The 16,452-nt window shown below is 36.8% G+C and overlaps 1 protein-coding gene across 3 annotated transcripts; it reads left to right on the top strand.

Annotated features, from left to right (window-relative positions):
* The first annotated feature begins 768 nt into the window (after positions 1-768).
* LOC127963869 (ELMO domain-containing protein 3-like) lies at positions 769-15,895 on the top strand. Of its 3 annotated transcripts, none has more exons than XM_052563954.1 (13): positions 769-827; positions 1,971-2,681; positions 3,915-3,986; positions 4,087-4,167; positions 4,247-4,316; positions 4,405-4,467; positions 8,066-8,154; positions 8,262-8,385; positions 10,119-10,241; positions 10,349-10,479; positions 10,569-10,645; positions 10,849-10,976; positions 12,049-15,895. In XM_052563954.1, exons 2-13 carry the CDS (start codon positions 2,646-2,648, stop codon positions 12,291-12,293), a joined length of 1,239 nt encoding a protein of 412 aa, XP_052419914.1. In that variant the 5' UTR covers positions 769-827; positions 1,971-2,645; the 3' UTR covers positions 12,294-15,895. The 3 variants fall into 3 exon arrangements, with proteins under 3 accessions (XP_052419914.1, XP_052419913.1, XP_052419915.1); XM_052563953.1 differs by lacking the exon at positions 769-827 and adding an exon at positions 890-1,211; XM_052563955.1 differs by lacking the exon at positions 769-827 and adding an exon at positions 1,406-1,492.
* Positions 15,896-16,452: the final 557 nt, after the last annotated feature.

Below are 16,452 nucleotides of genomic sequence, written 5' to 3'. Positions count from 1 at the left end.
CTAATGTTTTTCATATTTTCCGATGCAGTGGACCATTTCTAATTATTTTAAATGAATTTCAAAGCAGACGTTGTACAAATGACCCCTCTGCGTCCACAGATTTGGGACATTTCTGAAAGACACGTGTGGATTTCCACTTTTTAAAAAATCCTCAACTTGGCTACATTACACTATGTGCGGTTTCTGATAAACTTGTTGGCCTAACAGCATAATAACATGAACATGAATCTTCATTTTATTTTTCAATTTAGTCAACATCAGAATTTTTAAATTTAAATGTATGTAAGCACATCTTTCTTTTTTTAAACTAATTTCCACATTTTAGCATAAACTATAGCTACTAAATTATTGTTATTCTTGCTGTAGTTGTAAATTTATGAATGCGTTCCATGAGGAATCATAAAAAAATAACAAATGTAAGATTCTAAAATAATTTTATATTACATAGGCTTACTGCTATCACTGTTTGAAAATAAAAAAAGAGTAAATATGTCTCAGTAAAGGACTGTTTGAGTCAAAGGCATTTAATCATAAACTATGCCTGCGTTTATTTATTTAGTTGTTGTTTTATTTAAAATATTCCATGTCCAATCTTAAAAATATCTCATAAAATGGCATAATTATACAAGAATTCAAAGTAGTTTTAGATTAAGTTATACTTTCATTGAAATTTCATGAAAACAAAACAAACAATTACACTCTTACAGTACCGGAAGTCTATTTACAGTAGAAGAACCACAATTCCCAGAAGGCGTCGGGGTTTCAGTTACTGTGGAAAAGGGGGGAGGGGGGGAAGGGAAGCCGAGATTGGAGGGAGAGAAACTGAGGTAAAAAATTTTCAACTAATATTTAATACCTATCATTCTAGCAACGATATAAATGTGTAAAAAGCAGATAAAAAGGCAACGCTACGCCATTTGCACGTTTCGGTGGATACTGTGTCGTAAAACAGTAATTATAGCCAAGTTATCAAAACGCGAGTACGAAGAGATTGAGCCAGTTTAGCTCGAGCAGGTCGCGAGACAGACGCTTTGCAGTCACTGACTGAAATAAGATAGTAAATAACATTTTTAGTCAAGCAGAAATAACTACAGTAACTGCAGGTTTCGAGGTAAACGTGAGTGTTTCGTGCTGCTCATTTAACTGGAAGGGAACGAGGAGGAGGCTGAAATGTACCGTTATTTGTGGCAGAAATAACTGTTATTATGCGAGTAAGTTGGTCAGTTTTCTGTTGGACTTTATTATTGTTAGCCGTCGGATAAAATTCCTTTGTTCATTTTATGTTGCCGTGTTAGCTATTGCATAAGTTAAATACGTGTAAGTTAATACCGTCACGTATTCTTCATATAATGGTTAATGTATGTTTTGTGAAGGTGTTTGACAGTTCACTGGATGCTGTCATACATTCATGCTGTGCCGCATTTGGAGCTGATGCCTCGTATCTGATGCCACTGATTTCCAATATAGCGTTTATGGTCGATTAATACTTTGAGTAAGCTTTTGAGTTGTCTGTCTTTTATTGTTTATTATTATGTTTAGTTAGTTCGGGGTTTTGTGAGTCAGGATGTAGATGACGTCACCTCTTAGCCTTTCTCTGCTTATGAATGCATTAGATCCAGTTATTCATCGTATGAAGCCTGGCTGCACATTAAAGACATTGCGAAACGAAAGGGAGCGTTTAAGATGTTATCTGTGGTAATTGATGATGGTATTGCTGGTCCCCGTCTATTTTGATTTTAAAGGGATGCGGTCTTGATCAGATGACGTCATGCTTTTCGGATGCCGATTTTCTTTGCAGCGCTCCTTTGCATTGCTTCATAATGAAAGCTGGAGAGTGCATGCACGCCTATGTATTTTGCACACGTTGATGTTTGCACTGCATATGCATGTGCATTTTTAAATATTAATTACAATGTGATTATTATTCAATTTTTTGCATGTTCTAATACTTATGACTGTGTATCCTACAGAGACTCATTCAGACGATGCTGTAGCTGTCGGTGGAAGGACACAGGGAGTTTCAGAAAAGACCCTTACCCCTCCAAGCCATCAATAAACTCCCTTTTCAGTGAGCGACTCCTGTAACAAGCCTCCAAGTCTGAATTTCGTTCTGCTTTCTGTTGAGATTTTGTCTTCAATACAGAGGCACTGACAGCTTCATCACCGCTGTACTCAATCTATTTCTGATTTCTACTTCATTTGCAACGCTTCAGTTTCACACAAGTGGACTTGTAGGAAGCCTAGTGCTCGCCCATTGGTGTGGCACAGGCCTGGTGCAATTAGCACTCGACGGACTTGAGAAATACATCTCCGAAAGGCCATCACGATTTACAACTCGCTGCACGATCCCACTAGGAACTAACCTCAGGCTTGTTACTAGTCAAACGATGCTTTTGCTCCTTGGCCCCACTCTGTTTCTACCAGCCCCTCTCTGAATCTCCAGAAGTGGCGCAGTTAAACAATGCACTACTGAAAGCTCTTCTGCTGTTTGAGTCTAAATCCATGCTTGTTGGACTAGGAGCAAGTGCTTCTGAAAGCGTTAAAAGTGCTCTAGAACTATGAGTGTCCAGTGGGCAGTGTTTACAGTTGGCCTAGTCCACAGGATGGGTGGACAGTAGTGGACAGCGAGACCGTGGACTCATGTCATGGAAGGGGTTGTTGCAGTCGCAGTACATACAGAGGTATGTATGACATCCCTACCTAGAATACTACTATACTGTAATACACTGAATGAATTAATTATTGAATCATTCACTCAGTAGCTATGTTTCCATCCACCTATTTTGAAAAAGTCGCATAAAAAACACCGGTATGGAAACGGGATAAAGATGTGCATAAATTCTATGTGAATGTGAATACAAAAACTTGTGCGCACAATAAGTACGATTAACTTCCTAATCAATAAAAAAATGTCCGTAGTAGCTACGCAATGCAGTGTGCTGTAGTTACTGGCTCTATAAATATCATGGTTATCATTAATATGTTGTGTGAAGTCTAATCTGAACTGCTAATTTTATACATTTTCGTTTTTTCTCATAAGGAATTTTTGAGTCAGAGATTACTGAATGAATCTGAGAGAAGATTGAGAAGTTCATTTAGTCTATTACTCTATGAAAAAGCTGTACTGTACTACACTTGCTCAGGGCTGATTTTGTAATATTGGGGCATGCATAAATACATTTGATGCTGCATTGTAAATTTCCTAACAGGTGTGACGCAGCTACTACACTATCTTTTAGACCTCCTCTCTTTGTTTCACCCAGGGAGCAAACAGCACAGAGACACTGACTAGGGAGATCTAGTCTAAATTATAAGCATTGTACACTGTACTGTAATATGTTTGTACAGTGCATATTAGGGCTGCACAATTAATAAAATTTCTAATCGCAGTTAAAATTATGGATGCTGCAGTTACGTAATCATACGTGTTTTCAGCTTGTTTATTTTCGTATAAAAAAACAGCATGCAGTTGCATCAAACAATGGTATAAACATCATTCAATGTAAATTGTGATAATCATAATTAATAATAGCAATAGCAATTTCAAGGGAATAATCGTGCAGCCTAATCATTTAGTTTATTTGCCAGTACCACATTGAATGGATATGTCCTTTCCTTTTGATATCCGATATGCGTAGTACATTGTTATACATGAATGTGAAAAGGTGATTACATAAATTAAAATGTGTGCACTTTTAGAAATGTGCACAGTTGTGAATTCAGTTTATGGTTTAAATTGAATATAAATTAATACAATTAATTTAATATGTATTATGTTTCAAATGCAGTTTAATTTTAAACATTTGTGTTAGCTTTTCAAAAACAAGGGAAGGAGTAATATTAACAACATATATATTTAGAGAGAGATATTTATTTGTATATTTTATATATGTATTTTGATTTCTTCCTTTTAGGGCTTTAATGGTTTTCCACAAGAATGTAAACAGACAGAGGATCTAACAAATGGGCACTCCAAATGCACGACTGTGAGAAACTCTGCTAAAATATGTTTATTGTAACCAGGTGTTGTGAATATCTGCATGTATCACAGTTGCTTCCTGTTGATGTGTTTTGGACTTTTTATAGATCCTAAATGGACTGACTCCATCTAACAGCATCAAAGACAATGGCAACTTGAATGGCAACCCTTATCTCAAAAGTGTCCCAGTGAGTATTTCACTTACAGTCATGTGATGCTGTGTGCTCCTGGTTTGAATAGCAATGGTAATGGTGTGAACTTGTGTAGATCTCAGCACTGAAACAGAATGGGCTCCTACAGTCCCTGGCAGCAGGAGGCAATCAGACTAAAACAGAAGGTAAAGACTTCATCACTCAGAAACAGTGTTACACAGAATGATGTCAGTAATTCAACAACAATGTTTGTGTGTGATTTTGTCTGTCTAGAGGTGAGCTTGGAGGTGGAGCGAGCACAAGAGGAGTGGGATGCCCTGGAGAGCATCCAACCAGGTGAGACCAATTACCTTGTCACCATGGAAACAATGTCCTGTCAGCCTGGATACTGAGCACATTACGTCACCGTGACTAAGCATACGCCCCTACCCTGGGGAGATGGCATCACCTCCTTGGCTAAAATAGATACATTACGAAACCTGATCACTGTCAGATACAATCTGGAGCATCGGCATTTCTTGATGAGATATCCGGCCAACAAATGGGCAATACTTTTTGAGCAGTCCACATATAAATAGTATGTATTGTGTTGAAAGTGGAGGAGATATTTTTTTGGGGTATTTTGAGGCCCCCACAAAATATCTTACAGATATAAGTGAATTGGGTGTCATTAAATATCACACCTGTGTTGGCTCTATCAACTGAACCATAAACTACTCTTAAACTGAAAAAAATGTGACTGAGAATCTCTGTTTAGCCAATCGAAAGTGAAGACTGTATGTTTAGCAGTTCAGGTTGAATAAATAATTAAATAATTAAAATAGAGGTTTAATTTTGAGAAATATCAATACAGGGCTTCATTACTAACACTAATTAACCCTTTGGAGTCTAAGGGTATTTTTGGGGCCTGGAGAAGTTTTGTCATGCCCTGACATTTGTGCTTTTTTCAGTTGCTTATAAACATCTAAATGGCTGCGGTCTAATCTCACTGTAATCAGCACAAACTGGACTATACTAATATAAGAGCAGCATGTATGTACATGATTGTGTTTTTGAGTAAACAATGTTTATGTGTGGTTAGTGAAAAACTAAAAATGTTAAATCACTTGAATAAGGCAATAAATAACATACAGAACATTTGTTTCCTTTCTAAATTATGTGAAAATCATCTTATTAACTCACTCACGGAAAACAATATATTGATTTAAATTTTCTAAGACACTTTTTGTTGATAAAAGTAATATGTGAGTAGACGTCAACTATCATGAATATATCATTGTGATTTACACCTGAGAAGACAAAGGCCAGCATAATGAGCTGCATAATGAGCTGCATAATGAGCATTTCAGTCATCTGTATGTCACTGAGAGGGAGGAGTTACAAGAAAGTATGAGGACAAAATAAATATATATATTGTTATGTTTGTAGTTTATTTAGAATATATTTAATTAACCCACAAAATAATTTAATATTTTCTTTTGAGTGCAGTTAAACAGTTTATTAGGAACAATCAAAGCTGACTTTCAAAGCAGAATTCTTTGCATCATTACTCCAGTCACACAATGATTTTCTACAAAACAAACAAACATTTATTGTTATTAGTATAATCATCATTATTATTATTATTAATAATGTTGAAAAGAGCTGAGAATATTTTTTTCAGTTTTTTTTTTTTTTTTGATAAATTGAAAGAACATCATTGTTACATTTGTTACATTAACATTCATGTTACATTTATATTATTTACATCAAGCTTTTGATTGGTATAGTGTATATTGTTATTGAAAATTCATAATGTTTCACTTGATTATACACTTAGTTAGGAATTATAGTTTGGAAAAAGTCTAACTAGTAAAATTTTTACACATTATGTGGAAACTAGTACAAGTATATAAATAAATAAAAATAGACTTATTCATGTTTATGATCTCTGCTGAATAAAGTGCTTCTTTCTTTTTTTCTGAGGAAATCAAAAACTCAAATCCTGAGGTAATCCTCGTCACATCCTCTTGGGGTGAATTGTCTTATTTCTCTCAGCACAAAGCAAACATAAAAAAAAAAAGCTTAGGGCTCGACATTAACGCTTGTCCGCTTGTCCGGGACAAGTGGATTTTGTGAAGGGGCAAGTGAAAGACAATTTTGATACTCGTTCACCCGGTCTGACTCACTGAGAAATCAACACTATAAGCACAACACCACACACAAAGAAACAAACATACTGCAGTAAAAAAAAAAAAATCAATACTCTATACAATATATGCAACACCACACGACCAGACACGACCAGTTTCCCGACTTTCGGCTCGATTCCAAATGTGATATTACTTTTATACAACTTTAGTTAAATAACCAAGTAACATTAACTGACTTACATTTTAGACACATTATGATCGTTTTTGCTTCATTTCACTAACAAAAATAGTTCTAAGCCATAGCAGAACAATCGCGCACCGAGCAACGCACAACAGTCTTTCATTACTAAATGATTCATTTTTGAAAGAGTCAATGATTCATGTAAGCCATTTATAGAAACACTGCTTCAGTTATTCAATGAATCAGCCATTTGAACCAATCGGTTGAATCAATGATTCACTTATTAAGACAGTGACTTGCCACCACCTACTGGTGGTTTAATTCCATTTTTAAAAGTATCATTGCATTTTTTTCAACATTTCATATTTGTATGTCAAAAAAGTAAAACCGAGATCTAATAACATTATTTATGCATTTGGACAGATGTAGTTTGTTGATACTGATGTCATTTGAATTAATAATATTTGAAATCCATATAGTGTCTTATTATTCTAACTTAATGTATTGATCACATGTTAGAATTCAACGTAAATGGAGACATGTATATTTGATCAGTTTAGGAAAATATTTTTTAAAAAGTAAAGGTTTTTAACTTTATAAAGTTAAAAAGTGTAACAGCAATCAATTTAAGGCAAATTTGTCATTATACTGTTGTTCGTACTGTGTAAAAAGAAAATCTCTCTTGTATAAAATGTAGGGCTGTTGAAGTTAATGTGAAAACACATTAGCGTTCGCATTCAATCCCACTTGAAAGACCGTTAACTCAGATTCTGTTTAATCCTAGAATTACCCATATTTCAAACCGGGTTGCCAAGCCCGTGTTTTTATCCCAGAATTGGAATAATAAATCTTTTTGTCTCAATTTTCACTTTAAATAAATATAAGATTTAGCCTAAAAATTATAAACTGAAGGTAGAGTACAACTTACAGAAACGTGTAATGTAATCACTCAAATGATGTTTCAGATGCACAGATCCAGACATTTCAGGGATCATTGGATGCAAGATTCACTTTACAGTTTGTCTGAACACAAATGTGTGTTGGAAGTGTGTGTACACGTCCATCCTATAATTACAAAAATCCACCCAGTCTAAAGAAGATGTGAGTATAAGGGTTTTTATCAATCTTGGCAAATCGGCTTTCCTAATAATGTGCTAGTTAGCCAGTTTTGCGGCTGAAGTTTACAGCTTGTCACCACACAGAAGAGAGGGGCGGGTAAGCAGACCTCATTTACATTTAAAGCGAAATGGACAAAAAGAGTGTTTTTACTCTATCATTGAGAAATTGTATCAAAAGTATGTTATAGACTTTAAAATTAAGACCCTAAAGAATCATATCAACTTGTGGAAAATGGGCATCCAATGACACATTTAAGGTAATTCACTCAATGTGAATGCTTCTTGCGCTGTGTTTGGCAGTAAAGCGCAAGCAGGTAGGCAACCTGCAAATGTGACTGTGGGGCTTAGCAGAGGATCAGTTCCACACTACCAGTCAGAAATTACATTTCATGATCCTTCAGTACACAAAAAGTGCTTCGAAATGGACATTGTCATATTCATGTTTATAAAGTGAATTCGCATTGTGTGGTCCCTTGCCAGTAAGCAGTGTTTCACTTGTGTAGTTCTTGCAGAGGATCTCACTCCATCACCACTGATCTCCTTCAATGAGGCTCTGCAGCATTTTCAGACCACTGATCTTGGAGACCTGCTTGTAAGTTTAAATAACTATACACTGGCTACATTCACACAGCAGGAGAATACGGTTTTAATTTACTCTCTTGTTTTCTTTGTTTAATACTTGCTCTTCTCCTCTATTAGAAGAACATTCAGCCCACCATTCGCAGGACTGGATTGGCCGCCATCACCCATTTCCTGTTCGGTCCTCCTCGGCTACACAAAGACCTTGTAGAGGAGAGAGACTTAGTGTTTGCCATTGCACAGTGTGAGTAGAGCATGTGACTTGACACGTCAGCTAGCTACATGCTTTATTTCTATTACTACATTCATCTCTTTAGTTACTGTCCAATGGATAACATGCTTTTCATTGTTTATGAATCAGTTAAAATATCCAGAGAAATTCAATCCAGAACAGAATTATGATTTAGGGAAAAGTCAGAGGACGAAATTAGTAGGACATAGTTAAGTGCTGATGGAAGAGATGAGTTTTCAGCTGCGTCTTGAATTTTGTCAGGGATTTGTCATTCAGGATAGGGTTGGGAGGATCTTCGCAACAGCATAGAACAGTGAACGGAAAAAAAAAATATTTTAGCTGAGCCCCCGTGTGAGTTTTTTTTAGGCGACCAGTATTTTAGAATGTACTGCCTTATTGTTTTCATGACGACACATCATGCTTGTCATGTGACACAATGCAGCCGATGCTGAAATATGTTCAAGTAAATATATTTGGTAGTTTAAACACTTTTATCTTGACCGTGTTAGTTGATCTATACCAGGTGATGTGCGCCGCCATATTACTTCTCACTTCTCACACGCAAATTCATCCTCTCCCCCCAAAACACGTCAAAGTAGGTCTCCAGTACCCTGCGAGAAGAGCAGAGTTAATTGTATTGTGGCTTTTATGGAGGAAAGAAAGTGCAGTGCTACAAAAGGGTGCAGAATGAGGCGCAATCTTAATTTTATATTGATTATTGGATTTTCATAATCATTGGAGGCTAAAATCAAAATCGAATTAATATAATTGCACAGCACTAGTTTCTGTAGACGTCAGTGTGTATCTTACAAACTGTAAATGTATGGTTTTGCTAGTACTTATTTGAATTTAAGTGTCTTAAACCTAAAATAAGCATTATATGGTTTAAAACACATTGAATATTTTAGATAATATGACAAGCACTCAGCACATCCGATATGTGTGATCGTATGTGTTAAAGGGTTAAAGTACAAATGTGATTTAGTCAAGAGCAAGTGAGAGATTTTCTGTCTTTTGTTATTTGATTAACATGAATGACAGATAGCAGGATTATTAGGCTGCTGTCACTTTAAGAGCTGCCCCGGAGCCAATATACTGTAACACGTGTTTTCCTTTTTAGCTGTTTGGTTTAAAATCTAAATTACTGTGTCCATGAGGATACTTGCAAAGATGGGCATTTTGACATAAAAAAGTTTGTGAATTTAACTGTTCAAGGCCTGTAAAGGGGCAAAAATAAATGCATACTTCCACACTCAATGAGCAGTGTCTCCATGTGCGCCTCTTTGATAGCCCTCAGAAACGGTCTCTCAGACCATGCACATTCAGCGAAATGAATTGTTTTTCGCTGCTGATTGAGTTTCATCTGCTTAAAATCACTTCAAATGGCAATGTTTAAAAACATGTGCAAATGATACGTTTTCATGATTGCGTAAAACAGCAACGTCAGGTGAGCATGTAACCGCAATAGAGATGATAGTCCAAAATTGACAAATTGCTGTCGGTTAATTGTGTCTACCGGTATATCTCCCACCACTAGGATAAACTATGTGCCTGTATGATAGGTCTCAGTGCTGTACAGATAAGTAGTATTTACAGTATTTTTTTTATTGTAGACTAACCCTCTTCTATGTGTAAATATAAAGGACATCTTGATTTTCAATTTTATGACCCCCCCCCCCCCCTAGTTTTTTTTTTTATGGAAACTGCTTAAATGCCTTACACATGATATCTTTGTGATTCTTTAGGTTCTCTGGATAATGGGCAGTCAGTTCACATGCGTGTACTCCAGACCATCTACAGGAAATTGACTTGCACTCGAGCTGACTGTCCTCGCTATGGACCACACTGGGAGAACGTGGGCTTTCAAGGTACAGTAAAAAAGCACCTATGCTTAAATCAAGGTAATTAATTATTTTCATGAAATACGATTCATCTGTCTGTAATATTTGTTTTTGCTTGTCCTTTATATTCCCAGGTTCAGACCCTGCTACAGATCTAAGGGGAACTGGTTTTCTGGGCCTCATGCACACTCTCTACTTCGTCATGGACCCAGAGATACTTCCACTTGCTAGAGAAATTTACAAACTCTCTCAGCATCCAGTCCAGGTGATGCAAAACCCCATTAAACATACACTTGCTATAGCCTTATCAAAATTGTTCAAAGACAATAAAATGCTCATTTTCATTTCCTGCAGAATTTTCCGTTCTGTGTGATGTCAATCAACATGACGCGAATCGCCCTGCATGCTCTAAGGGAGGAAGTGCTGTCTAAGTAAGTCCTCTCACAATGTAGGAAGCTGCAGCTTTTGAACACTAATTGGTGTTTATTTTTACAGTATTAATTACATATTGTCAAGCTTTGAAATGATTTGGCTATGTTTGCACTTTGTCTGAGGTGTCTGCTGTAGCCTTTGATAATCTCTGCAGTTGTTTCCATGGCAATAAAACGTGTTGTTGCCTTGTGATGTCACATAGGGAGTGTAACCGAAGGCAACAGGTGGTGGCAGTGCTGAATGATTTTTACGTTGCAACGTTCCTGCACCTCTACCAGCTGTGGAAGAGCCAGCAGAAAACCATCTCTGACTCTGGCCATGTGCTCAAAGGTGATTTTTCAGTCACAAATGAACAGTGTTGTATTTTCAGGGTATCATTTAGTGACATTCAGCATAGATTTTAATAAACACTCATTTGGTCAAAATCATTTAAAGGGGCCATAATTTACTTACTAAAGGTTTGCACCAAAACCACTTTCCACTCTCACCGATGCTTCGAATGAAACAAGCGTTTTTTGCTACTATACTTTTGAGGGTTTTACTTGTAAATGCCCTCTATTCTGATTTGCTAGGTTTAACATTGTTCACGCTGTCATTCATTAGCGTAAAGGTTACTGCGTACTGAATAGATCTTGAGATTGGGAGTGTGGGTCTTTGTGTAGAAAGCAAGTCATCTTGATCCTTGAATCCTATGTATTTGATTTCAGGAATAATTTTAGTAAATTCAGAACAATTAGATTTGTTTTTGGAACAAATTTAGCTGGAAATAAGATTGTTATGATGAGGTTGTACTTTAAATACCTGTGAAATTTCACAATTCTTGCTAACAATTTTGACACCACAGCAAATGCTAATACTAACACAGTAAGCGGTCAATAACTAAATAAGAACAAGAAAACAGATAAGTACAAATAGAACAAAGCTACAATTGGAAAACAGGTAGGGCAATATAACCGTAAGATTCAAGTAAAAAATACTACAGAAATTGAAAGATCGAATGTAAAATTAAACCCTGCATAATCTTCACAAATTGAATTAATTTATGCCTCACTATGACTCCATTAACTAATCTGTCACTAATTTAATGTTTATATATTTTAAAATATTGAAAGGCACTTTACTGAGTCGCATTTCATTAAATTTTTAGCATTTTAAAAGGAGTTGATCAAACAGATCATTCGATTCAAAAATGATATTTAAATCAAGTGATTAAAAAAAATCTGTTTCAAGATCAGTGCATGTGATTTTCCAAATTTTGTAATCAATGCATCGAGAAAGCAGGTGAATCTTTGCAGACCTAGGTGGGTGGAAACTGGGTAGAGAGCTTTGTTTAACATGAGAGTTTATCTGGTGAATAAAAGAGAAAGCCTGACCTTTCCTTTTTTTGCTCTGTGATGCACAGAAGTGGAGCTCTTCGCTAAGAAGAACCCCAAGCAGATTCTCAAACGTCTCGAGGGCTACCTGAAGGAGAGACGTGCTGGGACGGGACACCGAACTTCACCTGACACACTTTCACAAAGCAACCCTTCACCTGGTGACAGTGGGTCTCAAGCAGGGAGTCAGGGCGGCAAGGAGGGGAAAGAGATGAACTTCACTGGAGTGTGTGAGCTGCCACCCGAGATGGAGGGCGAGGCGAGACTCATCTGAGAGACAGAGAGGCATTCGATTTGAGCAGTCTCGACTATCTATCGTGCTCTAACTTTGTCGTTCTCTCTGTTTCTTCGTTTCCTTTCTCTCCTTTCATGCTTAAGGACACTCAGAGACAAGTCTATGTTGTAACTGTAGTTGCTAAAAAGTATGAACCTCTTTGCTGTTTTTTTCTGCTAGAGTACCTATTGGCTCTTCTATGGAATGCTAGATTTAGTTGCCAAGTTTATAAGGAGAATCTCAGTGGCAGCAGGTTGTCTTGAAGCTGTCAGGAAGAAAGAGACTCTGTTTACAGGCCTAATGAGTGTGCAGTTGCAGAGGAGAAGGCTGTATCAAACGCAAGCAAGCACCTTACCCACTACTGTGGTGTTGAGTGAGAGTGACTTCCTGTGTGTGACGGCCGGACTGTTTAGGCATGTATTTGATTGAGACTATTCTAGTGAAAGCCTTGTGATCTTCGGGGTCATTTTAACATGTTCACTGTGACACTGAGTCAATGTTCAAGAAAGTTGGTAGAGTTTATATTGATGTTGGCTCTTCACTCTTCACTGTTGAAAAATGGAAGGAGGTATCAAAACATTGGATGGAAATAGCCTCAATAGGCCAAAGCTTTTTTTTTGTTTTTTGTCCCTTTAGGGAGATAAATGTCACAGTATGATTCAGAGATTGCCTGACATGTTTCTGTTGGCAGAAACTCTTTAACAAGAGCCTGAAATTGTGAAGTGAGGGCGGATTATTTTGATGGGAAAGTGCATTTTAGTGACATGTAGACCAAAATGTGTGGATGTTTGAGTATATACTTTGCAGTTACAAGGCTAACATTGACACTTGCAGACTTGAATTATCAGCTAAATTTATTTAACTGTTTGAGCTTTGAGCTAAACTTAGGGCAGTAATCAGAGTTCAATGTGATATTTGGAGATGTTGTAATGCTTGTCTGCATGAAGCAAATCCTACACGTTTCCTCTAATGATAGCAGGTACATTCCAGTTTTAAGTAGTCATAACGTGACTTTGAATGTGTTAACATGCTGTGGACGAGAGTGAGAATGATCCCACGCTGTTTTTACTGGATAATGTATGGTATCCCGGACGAGCCCCCAATTTATGCTGAGAAATCCTGTAATGCCAGAAATAGTCCTAAAAAATTGTTATTGATTACTGAAGGCATTTCTCATGCGTTACAGCATTCTCAAGATGTCTTCTAGCTTGTCCTGAGAGAATAGAAGGTGTATGTTAAACTGTTGGATAGTGATTAGATAGTTAGAGCTCCTGTTAACACTTTTAGCAATGAAAGTGTGTAAACTTGTTAGGAAGACTTAAATAAATCACTAGCCAGGACGCTGCAGGTCATTTAAGCTGTACGTTATACATAACCTTAAAACATTTTTCCAACAGAGTTGCATGAGACACGTCGAAAACTTGCAAAAAGTGAATCCGTCTAGTGAACATCAAACAATACAGCCTTCAAATACACATGTGAGACCTATTTATAGTGTAGTCAAATACACCCTGAGACTTGTTGATTTGAACAAAAAAAAAACATAAAATACTTTATTTGCTGTCATGCCACATCAGGTCAAGGCAGAAAATAGTTGAGAATTTGATGTATTTTTGTCATAGGCGTCTTGTTCTCCCTAGTCCAGGTCCAATAAAGATGTGAGGGTTGCGACATTCATGTAAATTGACGGTGACATACTGTACATTTGGAAAAAACTTGATGGGGAAAGTGTTTCCCTCCCTTTGCAACCCGTATTCTGCACTCTCGTCTTGTTAGCATGTCAGGTAGCGCTAGAGATGTAGCATCCAGGAATCGTTGTTTTAAATTCCTTGTTAAAAAAGCTTGTTATTCTAACTCGGTATGGTTGCATATGTTTGTCTGAGTTACCTAGTCCAAAGTGTTGTTGTACAGTATGAGTAACAGTGCGTTCTGTATGTTTCAGGTTTAATTTTACGCTCTAATTGTATTCTTTCGTAGTTTTTATTTTCTTAAACGACACATGAATATAAATACTCAGTGGATGTATATTAGAAGTCCTGTCACTTTAGCCAGTTTAATTTTATATAAAGCAGAGTAGTATTTTATAAACTTGAATAAGATTAAAGCATGATGGAAAACGAATGTTTATATACAGAGGCAAATCACCCTTTCCTGGGTTATTTACTAGTTTGGCTGGTTTGTATTCGCTTAAATAAGCAGGTTCAACACTTTCGTAATCCGTCTATATATCCAAGTGAATTTAATGCTGTTATAAACTCCACGTTTCATACCCAGCGTTTTGTTTTCCACACTGACCTGCTGAAAGCAATGTTAACACTAAGAAAGAGTGAATTACGATGTTGCATAATAGTATGTCGGCTGATTTCAGTGTCAAACTGTTAAGGGAAGACGGTGGAAAGCACATGTGTATTTCCTTCGTTTTTAGGATATTTCGAGCTGTTTTGTGCAGCTATTTCTCCAAAGTGTGTTTTTATCTTGCTTACTTGCTCAAAACTCTTTATGAACAATCAAACTTACAAATCGAGCAATCATCTATAACCCTGACCATGATATGAGCCTGGTTTGGCACCTTTTCTGTGTATATGCGCGCACAATTATTTGCTTAGTGGTTGTTTTGCTGTTTTGTTTTTAAAGGAGAGGGTGGTCTGTTATGTGAGATGACTATTAAATTGTGTATGTACATATATAAATATATATAACAAAAATATATGATTGTAACAGTCTGATAGTTACCGGGGCATAATATGCATACCTCAGGCTTCAGACGAATCTCTTCTGGGCAGACGTTTTATTGAGGACAGCCATGATCCCATGTCGTAGCACAAAATGGTGTGGTGTCTCTTGCAGTAATCTACCTAGCTTGGAAATGTACTGTATGTATATGTATGTACACTAATGCAGCTCGGCAAAATATTGACTTCTACAGTATATATTTCTATAGCCCATGTTTGTGAAAACCATAGTCTTACACGCTGAAATGCTACCGAACCTTCGCTGGAGGATGTTTTTAAACAATCTTTAATGGTTTGATGTCGAAGCAAATCAGACGATTTCGTGGCCTTTGGTATTTGCTGTGCTTTCGTGAATGGTTTTTTGCAATGTTACAGTATGTCAGAAACGATTCGCTCTACTATGGCACAATGTAACAATATTTGTTTGGACCAAAAGGAACATTTGTGGGTTTAAAGCCGGTTTGGAGGTCGAGGTCTTTTTAAACGGGAGATCTTGCCGTCCTTAAATGTTAGAATCTGTCTGTTTTGATTTTCCCAGTGTGTTTTAGACGAAAGCATTCCACGATACTTCATCTATCTGGCCCACAGAGATTAAATTATTTAATTAATTATTATTATTTCTGCAGAAAATTCAAACCCACGTGTCAAATTTAATTCATTAAGTTGCCCAGAATCAGCAAGTCCAAAATATCCTGCACTTCATTTAAAGATGCGTCATTATTGTCTGTTATGATCCTTCAGAGCATTTTATTATATCTGAACCTTGATTGTAGAATCCCTATTTTATAATGAAAATATATTTCAGAATATATGCGGTTGTACAGTGATGTATCGTATGAAGAGTACTAAATAAATGCAACTCAAAAACAATGTTTAAGTGTTCCATTGTAATTCCTTGCATGTGCTTTTGTTGAATTGTAGAATTGTAATAGTGTGGAGCGGCCATCAGAGGTCAGTCTACTTTAATGTCTGATGCGATCTGACTAGCATATGCTTTCCTGCACTGAATGCGTTTTCTTATCTGTTAATTAATATCAGTTGTGGTTTCCATCAGGAGTTGCTTTTCTCTTCATTTCTTTGTAAAGTGCTGACCATTTTTCAAATGTCTTGACACAGGAATTTGTGCTGAGTTCTTTATAGTGTGAATGAACATTGTACAGAGCACGTCATCCGCCAAGAAGACCCACATGGCATCTGTGCTGCAGAGCTCCACAGAAAGCTGCACAGATTTGATGGGAACACCAGGACTCCAAAGGTTCTATGCATCTACTTGTGTATTATTTTAAATGAATTGAGTGATTCGTTCACCTTCCATATTCTCAGATCTGTTAAAGAAATGGTCCATTCCACAGATTCTCCCCTGACAGCACAGAACATTCAAGAAAAGTCTGCAGATTCAATCTGGACTGGTGTATAAGGAAATTGTT

Source organism: Carassius gibelio, chromosome B8, assembly GCF_023724105.1.
Source record: "Carassius gibelio isolate Cgi1373 ecotype wild population from Czech Republic chromosome B8, carGib1.2-hapl.c, whole genome shotgun sequence".
In the NCBI taxonomy this organism is placed as follows: Eukaryota; Metazoa; Chordata; class Actinopteri; order Cypriniformes; family Cyprinidae; genus Carassius; species Carassius gibelio.
The sequence above is the reverse complement of the archived record's forward strand: the minus strand, read 5'-3'. Positions and strand labels throughout refer to the sequence as shown.

Bases quoted from the DNA above. Each gene is read 5' to 3' on its own strand.
- LOC127963869 (XM_052563954.1), top strand. From the start codon at position 2,646: ATGGAAGGGGTTGTTGCAGTCGCAGTACATACAGAG. The intron at 2,682-3,914 runs GTATGTATGACA...TCTTCCTTTTAG, and splicing joins CAGTCGCAGTACATACAGAG to GGCTTTAATGGTTTTCCACA. The intron at 8,155-8,261 runs GTAAGTTTAAAT...CTCCTCTATTAG, and splicing joins CTGATCTTGGAGACCTGCTT to AAGAACATTCAGCCCACCAT.